The sequence below is a fragment of the Xenopus laevis genome, chromosome 2L (assembly GCF_017654675.1).
Source record: "Xenopus laevis strain J_2021 chromosome 2L, Xenopus_laevis_v10.1, whole genome shotgun sequence".
Taxonomy (NCBI): Eukaryota; Metazoa; Chordata; class Amphibia; order Anura; family Pipidae; genus Xenopus; species Xenopus laevis.
The window spans coordinates 117,814,514-117,827,693 of NC_054373.1; the positions used below are offsets into that span (position 1 = coordinate 117,814,514).

The following is a 13,180-nucleotide window of genomic DNA, read 5'->3' on the forward strand; positions in this document are numbered from 1 at the left end:
CAACTCTGATATTCCTTTCATTTAATAAGATGGCCAGTAGACAGGAAGGCTTATGTAGGAGAATGTTAGTTTGACACAATTGTCTGTTATTTACCTCTCTAATTTTGAGGTAAGTGTAAAGAAGTAGTAACAATCCTTATTAATTACACAGCAGCACTGATTATGTGCCTTGGATATGGTTAAAAAAAAACATAAAACCAAAGTATATGGACATACTATGTAGGGAAGACTTTGGATTGTCTATTTAAAATGTTAACTTAATATGCAGTAAATATTCTTCATTTAAGTGCACTTCCACAAGCTCCTTGTTGAGGATATAGCAAGCAATCATTTGTTTCCCGACAACCCACCATCTACCACAGAACATTTGGCTGAAATGCACTTCTGCCAGTAAACTCTTGTCGAAAAAATAAAACAGCGCTAAACTCTACCCCTTCACACAACCAAGAGATCAGGTTCCCTAAGAGAACATGGTATACTTTACAAGACGTGAAAACAACAATAGTGAAATGATTTTTTTTTCCCGTTTTTAATTGTTTTTGTTTGTTTGTGCTGTGACTAAAGTAAAAAGATTGCAAGGCTGCAGTTTAACATTCCAAGTTCGCCCTCCCAACTTTATTAACTACAATAGTTGTTTCTCACAAAATCTTAGGGGCTAGAACAGCAGTAATTGTATCACACGTTTTTTTCATTTTCCATGAGTTCAAGTTTTATAAGCAAACTGTAAAAAAAAAAAAAAAAAAAAAACCCAAAAAAGTACAGTTCCTGATTTGAGAAGATGCAAGGACATTAGCAAATATTATATACTTGAAAGTTGGACTGGCTGCAAAATGATGCAGCATCTCATGAGTGTACCTGATTTCCCATACTCCGGCTCAACTTCAAGCAATATTTAAACAAAAGCAAAAGTGATTTAAACCCTTTAAATAAATATTCAGGAAATATTTTCTGTACATACATGTGAAAGATCGTATAACCCTTTCACGCTAGGAAAAGAAGAAACAAAAAGGACTTTGTTCGTATAAGCAGCTGAAATCTGCTGTTCCAGCCCATTGTCCCCAGCAAAGAAGGGAGGCACAAATAGATGTGACTACTTGTAGCGTGCTATCTTATGGCCTTTTTTGGAGAGATAGAGAGACATCAGTTTGAATTGTTATCCCTTTTTTCATTTTGAGAACTCTTGCCTTTGTTTTTTAGAGCATACCAAACCCCTTAGCATAAGTGATGGCCTTTAACAATCTCTCCTTCAGTTTCTCTTTATTTGTGTACTCTGGAAGCAAAAGGACATTAAAGCAAGTATGAGATGTTGGTAACCTAGAGAAACAAAGAAAAAAATTGAGGTTAGATTAATGCAGCTCTTTTAGCTCAAACCATATTGTCAATTTTGATAAGAAAAAAAAAAACAAACAATAATAAATGCTGAAACACTGGGGCTTGAAAATGTTTGTAATTATTTGCCTCAGTTGAGAATGTTTGGGGATTTATGGAATAAATCAGCATGAAGGCCAGTTTAGTGAGATATGAGGGTGAATGCTTATTTACAGTATTGGATTCCACAGGAAATATAGGAGAGCGACTATTATGACTATATTTTTTTAGCTATAAACTTTGTTAGGGAGCTAAGGGGAGCCACAACAGAAAATGTCTGAAGACATGTGGCCTACGGAGTCTGGTAGGCACCCTTTTAAACATGTGGTTTCAGGCCTGAAGGCGGACAGAAAAACCAGCGAACCGGGGAATTGATTGCAGGATCTGAGTGCAGCATGAGAGTGAGGTTTAAGAGGGTTTAATACCAGGCACATCTGAAGGTTTGAAAGTATTAGACAGAGACATACTCAGGTAGACAAGGATAGTGTTTCAATATCAAGATATGAGAAGACACCTACATAAGGAGCTTACCTGTCTGTATCAGGGCCGTTTTTGGCTATAATCATCTTTAATTTGCCTAGCCCACCTACAGGGGCTCTGTCCGTCCCTGTTGTAAATTGCAAGAACAATCTTTTCTGTTCCTCAGTGAAAGAATTTACAATTTCCCAAAACTCTCTATTATAGAAAGACAGGAACAAAAATGTTATTTATATAGTTGATTATATGTTAAAGGGAAGAGAGCAAAAGACAAGCAAAGAACTATGGAGTCTATTAACCATGTAAAGAAAAAAAAAGTTATCAAATTTTTAGATTGACCTATACTAGATATACTATGACCTGGATGAATGAAAATCTTCATAGTCATCAAATACACCTGGTATCCATATATAATTGCCAGATATTGGCGTGTAAAAACTGATATATTTATCAAGCTGTGTCTATTTGTGGAGTACATTTTTTTCTGCTGCTTACTTGAAAAAGCTGTGGAAAAAACCTCACCATCATACATTGCTGTATTTTAATGTGGGAATCTATCCATCCATCCATCCATCCATCCATCTATCAATCTATCTATACACAGAGCAAGAAAGTATCTTGTTTTTAAAGAGCACCACTGACCCACAGTGTTCAATGAGAAGATTAGCAAGTCTGATAATATATCCCGACATTTTAACAAAATTATAAAAAAGTGTAAAATGTGCTGGTCCTCCTTTACAGAGGAAAGGTAAACAGTATTATGTTATTTTAAAGGCACAACACATATAAATTATACAATTCTGAAAATACACAAAGTTACACATAAAATTCAAAAATACACAAAGTAAGAAAAATAACATTCAGCTCTGAGCATCTCACCTTTATAACAGGATAAACATCAAGGTACTTACTTAATAATATTTGAATCTCTGGTATAACCACCATCATATTCTGTAGTATCTTTCAGAGCTTGGAAATCTAAGTTCTATGAATAACACACTTTATTAATATTTTGAACTCTTAGAAATCACCAATAATACGAAAGAATAATGGAAAATAGAACTCACCCTACTTCCACAAATAAGAAGTTCAATTTCCTCTGGTCTAAACAGATATTTCAAAGGTGATTCATTGGTAACCATGTGAAAGCCCCTCCTGAAGGCTTTAAACTGCTTTTCGACTGATTTGTTTAGAATATAGTCTGTATATAGACTGACAAATTCCTAAGAGGGAGCAATAATAAAAATGTATCAAAAAGACAAATATATATATAAATAAATAAATATATATCACTTCGTAAGCAATGGAAAAGCTTGCATGGTGACAGCTGCAAGGGATTTATATTGTTTGTACCATGTATCTTCAGACAAATTGACTTTAAGATGGATTTTGGGGGAAGATTACCTCTTCAAGGGTAGAGAGCACAGAGGTTAGTGGAAGACAGTCAGAGATAGCAGCAAATGTAACCTAACTACCAACCACTACAGAACTACAGGTAAGCAAGGCCAAATAAGGCCATGAAAAACAGAACTCTCCAATTCCTATATATTCAGTAAAGACTAAAATAATCACTGTACTGTTCACAGAGCTAGGTGCCAATCTCTCAAGTGAGTTTATGTGTCGGCCACATACATGCAGCAATGGGGCTGGCTACAATGCTCTAGGATACAGAAACTGAAGAGGTCAGGAGTCTAGCCGTAAGATCTACAGAAACCTTTTAAGGCTTATTAATCACTGAAATCCTAAAAAATACTTGCAAAAAACCACCCTTTGGGCATTTTTATATATTCCCGGGAATATATTCATATGTATAAAGGGAAACTGGGACCTGTGTCCTTTTCAAATTGAACATGAAACTCATTTTTTTTTTAATTAAAACATCCATACTTGTTATAATCTAATTTAGAAAATTTCACGTGTCAAGCATATATTGCCTGCCCCTCCACTATACCTTAGGAAATTACTTTCACTTTCCATTCTGCACTTCCTAAATGCCACTTCACTCCTCATTTGCCCCTCCCTCCTCCCTCTCTAACTGTGTAGCCAGTGCATGGGTATGGTCATCAGGTCCCCCATTCTGGTGCATAAACAAGATTTGGGGATGATGCAAAGCTTACCTTAATAACAGTGTCAAAATAACAAAATGGCTCCTGCCTACTTGCTGTGATTATGAATTCCCAGACTGAAGGGAACAATATTTAAACAATTAACACAGTGTTAATACAGTTAACTAACACGATAACACAGGATTTTAAATTATTTATTAAAGTGACAGGTATCTTTTAGGGCCCAAGAAGTATATTTAGATGTTTAATGGTCCAAAAATTATAATTAGATTTAGGTACCTTTCTGTTCTCATTTGTAATTGGGATTGTATCTCCATTTTCCTTTAAGTCATGCATTAAAGGATTTCCAAAGAGGTCAGTCTGAGAAATCTGGAAAGTCATCATCATATCATCTTCAACACTACCTTCGTACTCCAACAAATCTTTTAAACTCTGATAAAGAACCTGGCAAAGAATGGATACAACTTAAATCTTCCTCAGGTGTGCATAATACTGTATAGCAGAACAAAAACATTGACTATAATTTGAGCCTCAGTTTCTGCAAATGACAAGAGGTATAGCAGATCAATCACAGTAAAGATATTGTACTTTTTGGGAGCGGGGCAGAGAAAAAACACCACTGCCTTCTGCCCCATGTTTAGTTTGGAAAATGTGAGAAAATGCTCACTTTTGTGGGTTCAATTTAAAATTAGCTCTGTGTGCCTGTCAGTGGAACTAAAGATAGGGCAAAAGTGAGTGGATCAGTGCTTTCTCTACTGGTGTATTTACGCTGGCAGAGAAAATGCCCAATGTAAAACTAACATTGTGATGTAGCAAATGAATTTTGGAACACTGAAAGTTTCTGGTGAGTATGAGCTAGAAGCTCAGCACTGGATCACAGCAGCCAGTCTACTCTATTTAAATAAACACTTAATTTTAATTGCACTGCACCTATAATGTTAAACTGATTAAATGACTTTCCATAATTGCTCTAAGAAAGCAATCAAAGTGAAAAGTGGTCTTGAAATACACTATTCTGCACTTCCAATAGTTCAAAAGACTGTGGCTATATTACCGTGGTGCTCTATCCAGAAACCTTGCTGCTTGACTTGGTTCCCCTGTTCCATATGTTGAAAGAAGTAGGATGGCACACACTGGGAGCAAGTGTGCTAAAAACTAGGTTCTTTATTTGGATCTCAAACACAACGTTTCAGAGGTGCAACCTGCTTTATCAAGTGTTCTCCTATTCTGCAAAGTCTAGTACAGGGGTCCCGCAACCACTGGGCTGTGGCACAGAACCGGGCCATGGACAGTCCTAAACTGGGCAGCCGAGCATAGCCCGAAATTAACGCCAGTGTGCCAAATTGGACGCGCAGTTGCCGCTGACCCCCCTCATTCTTGCAAAAAAAATTTCCTTTACACCAGTCCCTGGGCCAAAAAAGGTTGGGGACCTCTGGTCTAGTACAATATATAGGGAAAAACTACCAATTTCAATCAAAATATAAAGGTGGAATACACCTTCAAATAAGTGGAATGTATTTTATAGCTTATGCACCATGCAAGAGGTGTTTGTAAAATCAATCAAATATGGAGGCACAAGAGCATATATGAAAGTTTATCAGGCCAGTGCAATTTTGTCCTGGACCGCTGGGGCATGCCCAACATATCAGCATCTCTAGCTCTCCTTTAAAGGAATAGTTCAGTGTGAAAATAAAAACTGGGTAAATAGATAGGCTCTGCAAAATAAAAAATGTTTCTAATATAGTTAGTTAGCCAAAAATGTAATATATAAAGGCTGGAGTGAACAGATGTCTAATAAAACAGCCAGAATCCAACTTCCTGCTTTTCAGCTCTATAACTCTGAGCTAGTCAGCGACTTGAAGGGGGGCCACATGGGACATTTCTGTTCAGTGAGTTTGCATTGATCCTCAGCATTCAGCTCAGATTCAAAAGCAACAGATATGACCCATGTGGCCCCCCCTCAAGTCTCTGATTGGTTACTGTCTGGTAGCCAGGGTAACCAGTCAGTGTAAACCAAGAGAGTTGAAAAGCAGGAAGTAGTGTTCTGACTGACATGTTATACATCAAATCACTCCAGCCTTTATACATTACATTTTTGGCTAACTAACTATATTAGAAAATTTTTTTATTTTGCACAGCCTATTTACCAAGTGTTTATTTTTACACTGAACAATTCCTTTAAGCTTACACTGAACTGAGTTAGATGAGAAAGTTTATACAGCCGAAAGCACAGCTTCAATGCCGTATTTAGTTTCAATAGCAGTTACACAGCAATGGGCAAAACAGATCTTACAGTATGAACAACTTACAGGATGAGAATCGGAAAGGTCACGGAAGGTTCCTTTTTTCCCCATTAATTTTCTATATACCACCATTGGAAAATGCACATCTAGAATGCAGTTATTGTAAATTGCAAGACCCAATACAATGCCAATAAGTGTAAACTGTCCTTCTGTCTCCAAAGATGATGTATTGAACCAAAAGAGTTTAGTGGACTCATCATAAGTGAACATACCTATAAAATATAATAAAAAATATTATTACTCCAGTCACCCCAGTGTTTAATATCATTTGGTATATCTCTATATCTCTCTATATCTCTCTATATCTCTATCTCTCTATCTCTCTATCTCTCTATCTCTCTATCTCTCTATCTCTCTATCTATCTATCTATCTCTATCTATCTATCTATCTATCTATAGCTATCTTCACATACTGATTTGACTTTTTTACTACAGGTATGGGACCGGTTATCCAGAATGCTTGGGACCTGGGGTTTTCCGGATTACGGATCTTTCTCTAATTTGGATCTCCATACCTTAAGACTATTATAAAATCATATCATATAAAAACATTAAATAAACTCAATAGGATGGTTTTGCTTCAAATAAGGATTAAGTATATCTTAAACAAGGTACTGTTTTATTATTACAGAGAAAAAGGAAAACATTTTTAAAAATTCGGATTATTTACATAAAATGGAGTCTATGGGAGACAGCCTTTCCGTAATTCGGAGCTTTCTGGATAATGGGTCCCATACCTGTACCTTTTTTTCTTTCTTTCCAAGTACAATTTAAAGGAGAAGGAAAGTCTTCTTGTACATGGGGTTGCCAAATGTTAGGCACCCACAAGTGATTGCATTTACTTACCTAAAACCCCGGGCTGGTGCTCCTATCAGCAGAAAACTGCACCGGCCTGCGGTTCTTCAAGCGAGCAACGCGGAGTGATCCTCTTCCTGCTTCCTCTTTCTTCGCGCGGCTATGCATGCGCAGTAGAGCGAAAAGCAGAACTTTAACTTAAAAGTCGGCCATTTCATTCTACTGTGCATGCGTCTGCCCCGAGAAATTTGAAGAAAGAAGAAGCCGGAAGAGGAACGTTCTGTGGTGCTCACTGGAAGAACCCCGGGCCTGTGCAGCTTTCTGCTGATAGGAGCACCTGCCCGAGGTTTCAGGTAAGTAAATACAATCACTTGGGGTGCCTAACATTTGGCACCCCCAAGTGTACACAGCCTTCTTCTCCTTTAATAGAAGATTATGTTTGCTGAACAAAGCAGAACTGAGGAAAAAAATATGGAACAAAACCAGGTCATCTAATGAAAAAGATTTTTTTATGCCTGCCAATCCATTTTACTGGTCCAGTGATATTTATAAATATTAGCTAGTTTTACTGCAGTGAGAGAGGGAGACACAGACACTTACCAATATCAGGGTTGAAAATTTCTTCAACAACTAATTGGAAAAACTCTTTAGAAACACCTCCTTCATCTACTCCTTGTTCTCCCTCAAATTCCACATATAATTGCTTCTTCAAATCTGCAGGATTCTCCATGGCAATCATCTCAAGCTGCAGATGGTATGTTTAGTGAAAGGAAAAAAAAAAATAACATTAGGATGAGGCATCGAAGGGATACAAACCAAATAATTGGTAAATATCAAGCAGAACATACTCCATTCATTTACATTAACGACGTTTTACAGCAAATATGTTTTTCAAGCAGGCAAATTAATTTTATAAAAAAAATCTCAAATAATCAGCATCATTTTTCTGCATTAAATAAAGTAAGTGCTAAAATACCAATTACAAATAGGCAGGGTTTCATTTGCTTTGTAAAATGCACAGAACTGAAAATATAAAAAAAGTTACCCTTATGGATTTTTCACAAATATCATTCTAAATAAATCAGTATCAGGAAAACTACAGGCAAATCAGTAATTTTGCAAGATACGGCATTTTTAACATTTATGACATATGTGTTTGATAGACATTGAGAGATTTCAGTTAATTTTAATGTTTTACAGCGCACTACAGGAACTAATATTTTCGGCATCGTTTATTTACCTTTCACTGTGTTTTATGAAAGCCTTAAAGGGGTTGTTCACCTTCAAGTTAACTTTTAGTATGGTATAGAATGGCCAATTCTAAGCAACTTCAATTGGTCTTAATTATTATTTTATTTCTTCAGACTCTTTCCAGCTTTCAAACGGGGCCATTGACCCCATCTAAGAACAAATATTCTGTAAGACTACAAATTCATTGTTATGGCTACTTTTTATCATTCATCAACTTTCTAGTTAGGAACTCTCCTGTTCATATTTCAGTCTCTCATTTAAGTCAATGCATGGTTGCTAGGGTAATTTACAGCCTAGCAATCAGGTTGCTGAAATTGCAAACTGAAGAGCTGCTGAATAAAAAGCTAAATAACTCAAAAAACACAAATAAAAAATGAAAACCAGTTGCAAATTGGAGAGAAAATCACTCTCTACGTCTTACTAAAAATGTAGTTAAAGGTGAACAACCCTTTTAACCAAAGCAGTGTTCATTCAGTCTTGTAGCTGAAACTGATGAATCTCCCTTGTAAAACCGTCAATTTTATTTTGCATTGGTAAAAAATTTCAGAGTGAACGCATGCGGATTTTGTTTTTAATACACCCTGTTCTGTAATAACTATTTAATTCACCCTTTATTCAATCATTAATATCACATTTATCTACTTACTGTTTACTTACTGTTAAATTAAACTAGTTAATTGATCCGTGGGGACCTTACTAGGTTTTTGACTAGAATTAACGTTTTTCATCATGCAAACAAAATCCATTTTTGGGTGGAGGACCCATTTACTAAACTAAAGAAAGAATAACAGCAGTGCTCGGGGGATTACAAACACTTGCGTCTTGATCTTGGATGGAGGAGAAGTGATTTCTGACGGACAAAAAAAATAAATAAGATCGGAATTTTGTAGCTAACACTATAAATCGTGAGCAATGCCTTTGGCAGGAAAGCAACTTTTCTTGTTCCCAAGCAACCACCACCTACTGAGGGAAGCATTTTCCATAGACAGCTCATTTTCCGTTTCTAGTGAATGGGAAGTGGCTGTGTAATAAGATTGGCGTTATGATCACAGTGATTATCTGTGAGGGGACTCTGGTGTTCATATAACCATGTGCGTTGAATCTAAAGAAACAGAAATGACAACACAAGCAAATAGGGTAATGGGGTGTCGGTCTGATCATTTAGGCAAAATAACAACTGTAACGGGGAGTGATTTTCAGAGCTCCAATATTCAATAAACCCTTTAGCTACTAGTGTAACAGCTCTGAAAGCTGCTCAAGCAAAAGCCCATTCAGCAGAATAAATATGCCTAAAGATGCTATATGAATAACACTTAAGACAAGAAAATTAACGTACATTAAAGAAGTGCGCAGGAGGGCAAGTTCACTGTTTAGTTTTTGACTTTAGATTCCCTTTTACTCACTTTACAGCTGTTTGCACACCCTAGCTGTCTTGCTTCGACTCATTAGTTCTGAGTATGTATTTTTCACTAATATGTCGTATAGCATTTACACAGTGCTTGTATTAATACTTGTACAGTTTGTACTTTTATACTAAGTAGTTATGCTCCACATACTTGACAGAGCACACTACGTCTCAAAATAAATACTCAAGAAACCAGAGGAACACAAAAACTTGTTAGAAAGAAAACTACACTTGTCAAAAGCATTTAATGTTCTTTAAAGCATGGAAAGGGAGAGCTCTAACTGGCCTTAGCCTGTATAAATGTAGGGGCACATGGAGTAGATCATCCGCTTTCCTTCTATTGCATTTTGTACCAAGGTCATCAGCTCATTCATGTACATTAGCCCCATTGACAGGCACAGTATTGGCCTGTGTGGAGCTACACTGTGCAGATTTTGGTGTGAAAGTTTTGTGTTTATGAAATCCTCTTAGTGTAGTTCCACAAAGACCAACGCTGAGCCTGTCAATGGGGCTACATGAAAGAGCATATGACAGTGGATCCACTTTCCTCCCATTGCGTACAAAACGCAGATGAAGGAAAGTGGATTATCCCCTCTGTGTGCCCCTGTTCTAAGGAGCAGATCATTTGCTGTCCCCCACAAAAGTTAGCATTTTAGTGTTGAAATCTACTCAGTGTAGCTCCACACAGACTGACAGAGTGCCTGGCAATGGGGCTACTTGAAGGAACAGGTACAGTATGCTTTCCTCTACCTGTGTACAAAATGCAGACTGAGAAATCAGATGATCTGAATAGTGTGTGCCCCTGCCCCAAGGGTGAGACCACAAGGATTCACAGGAAGCTGCCTGAAGAACATATCCCTTAGGCAAGCATTAGGGAACATAATTAGATCAATATATACTGCAAGTGATGGTTGAATCAGCATAAGCTTTCTGGAACAAAAATGTTTGGGGGGGGGGGAGGGCTATTTCCAGTTCTGTTTCCTTTGAGAAACACAAACATCTTTCTGATACAGAATATCATATCATTTCATCTTGCCCATGCTGCCAGTTCGGTTGGGGTTGACTTGTGGATTTACAGCACAACACAGTCATTGGTTTCACAGCCCAAATCCTATGAATGAGAAGGTCATCTGCAAAAAGTACTAGGGATTAGGGCTGCACTGAATCCAGGATTCGGCCTTTTTCAGCAGGATTAGGATATGGCCGAATCTTTCTGTCCGCCTGTACCGAATCTGAATTAGGGGCGGAGAGGGAAATCGCATAACTTTTTGTCACAAAACAAGGAAGTAAAAAATGCTTTCCCCTTACCACCCCTAATTTGCATTCGGGTTCGGTATTCGGCCGAATCCTTCGTGAAGGATTTGGGGGTTCGGCCGAATCCAAAACAGTAGATTCGGTGCATCCCTACTAGGGATCAACGTGTGACCCCCTTCACAAGTCAAGAGACTGCACAGACACTCGCATGTGGATTTGCTTTTAGAGTTTTTGGAAAACACTCATAAAAAAGGATTGATAAAATACTTTCAAACCGACTTTTTTTTAATCTTTTGACGTGGTTTGCATATTTACTCAATGCAAAGCTTCAAACAAAATATTGCTTTTTCAATTTTGAATTTGCTCTGAGAATGAACAGTCAGCGGTGACACATAGCAGCACAGTATTCCTAGCAGAAGTGAATATATTACCATAAAACTAAAATGAAGGTTCACTTTAAATATAAAAATAATATAAATATTAACATAAACAGGATAAAATACACCGAAATTGGACAGTTACTGAGATTCTTATTTTTAGCAGATTTAGGATACAACTTACCCTAACAAGAGCATCATCAATGATGTGATCTCGCCGAACTTTGAGCCTCAGATAGGGGTTAAGTTGTTGTCCTTGTACTAGACTATACAGAACAGTTATTCGCCTTTCACTGTACATGCGGATTCTGTTGTCATAATACAGACCAAGATTCTTCGTAACTGCATTTAGGATAAATGGGCAAGTCATAAAAGAGAATTTGTTTTCAGTCTCTACTTTAAAGAAAGTATAATCTTTGTCCATTTCTAGGACATCATTTAGTGGTTCGTTAACAAATTCCTCGAACGGGATGAGAGGTTTCCTGCAATCAATCGTTTTAACACAGAGTTCGGTTTCAAGGGGATCTACTCGTGGACCCTTTTTGTTCCGTCGTTCTTCCCCTAGCAGTTCCTGCAGAGTTAGTTCACTGGACTCAGGAACAGGTTCGTCGTCTTCCTCTTCATTATGGTCGGTTTCAATCTCTCCACCAGCAACATTTGAATAGTAAACCATTTTTAAGCACTTTGTTGCTGCAACAATAGCATCGTCATCGTTGACTAAATTTCGACTGTTGAACTCATTGCTTATAACTTTATAGGTTATAAGTTGCTGAAATGTTTCCATCATTCGGCGAATCTGCTCAGCACTGTACTTTGACCAGAGACAGATCAACTTTGCTTGTGCTGTTAATGGTAGTTTGCTCATTGCTTTGCAAAATAACGGTAACGCCATTTCCAGGTATTCAGGACTATGGAGATTACCATTCTCCATGACGATTATAAACAAGTTGAGATAGTTGGGATCTCGTGAATAAACATTATGATAAGTTAAGTCACATTCCACATTAGGAGAAAGGTATACAAGTGCATTTAGAAAGGCAGCTTCGATTTTCTCATTAGCAAGTAACCTGTGATACACCCGTCGAACTGCTTCTATATCTAGAGACACTTCTTCAGGGCCTAGTTTCTGTATGTTGTTGTCTCCTAGTGAATGGTCACTTAACCTTGAGGATGATGCCACAGAATCTTCTTCCATTGCAGCAGCGAATGATGCAGCTTTTTCTTTCTCATCTTCATCCTTATCTTCATCCTTTTCTTGCAAGGATTTTAGCTCTTCCTTTGTATGCTGCTTTGCTTTTCGGAAACTTTGAACCAAAGCTTCTGCGCTGGAAAAAACTCTACCGATCACTCGAATTAAAGGTGAGTAGTCTTCTCTTTCTCTACACAATTCAAGAATTTCATACACTTTTTCTTCAGATAAGTAAGTGACATCTAAATAAAAGGACACATTTTGTTTTAATTAGCGTTTTTAGTGGTTTGAAAACATTATTTGGTGGAAGTTAAACAGACAACTGCCCACCAGCCAACTTTACGATATTACTACAACGAATAAAGACATAATACAAGAATATTTTTACTGAACACTAAGGCTAGGGCCAGACGGGGCTAAAATACAAAGGCCGATATCAGCCCCTTACTAAACGTAATTTGGCCTTGATTTACAATCGTTAGACTTGCCTCACCCTCATCAGAGTAAACACAAGAAGTATGATTAATTAGCTATACTGGCTATTCACCATTTTTAGAAGATTACTATTCTCTACTAGTTTTTTTATGACATTGTTTCACAGTGGAAAATTGCATTTCTACATGTGACAAAACTTACACGGTGCTTATAGATTGTAAGCTTTTTTGGACAGGGCTCTCGATCGCTTGTATGGTGTG

General features: G+C 37.3%; 1 protein-coding gene across 1 annotated transcript in view; it reads right to left on the reverse strand.

Moving 5' to 3' along the window:
• Positions 1–424: 424 nt before the first annotated feature.
• Positions 425–13,180, reverse strand: part of ube3a.L (ubiquitin protein ligase E3A (human papilloma virus E6-associated protein, Angelman syndrome) L homeolog) — a 29,868-nt gene continuing 17,112 nt past the window's right edge. Inside the window, exons 4-11 of the mRNA XM_018247117.2 lie at positions 11,481–12,727; positions 7,610–7,754; positions 6,221–6,426; positions 4,191–4,355; positions 2,913–3,068; positions 2,757–2,830; positions 1,900–2,043; positions 425–1,314 (exon numbers count right to left, since the gene is read on the reverse strand). Of these exons, the coding sequence (XP_018102606.1) occupies positions 1,194–1,314; positions 1,900–2,043; positions 2,757–2,830; positions 2,913–3,068; positions 4,191–4,355; positions 6,221–6,426; positions 7,610–7,754; positions 11,481–12,727 (2,258 nt within the window). The 3' untranslated portion in view covers positions 425–1,193. The remainder of the gene's footprint in view (positions 1,315–1,899; positions 2,044–2,756; positions 2,831–2,912; positions 3,069–4,190; positions 4,356–6,220; positions 6,427–7,609; positions 7,755–11,480; positions 12,728–13,180) is intronic.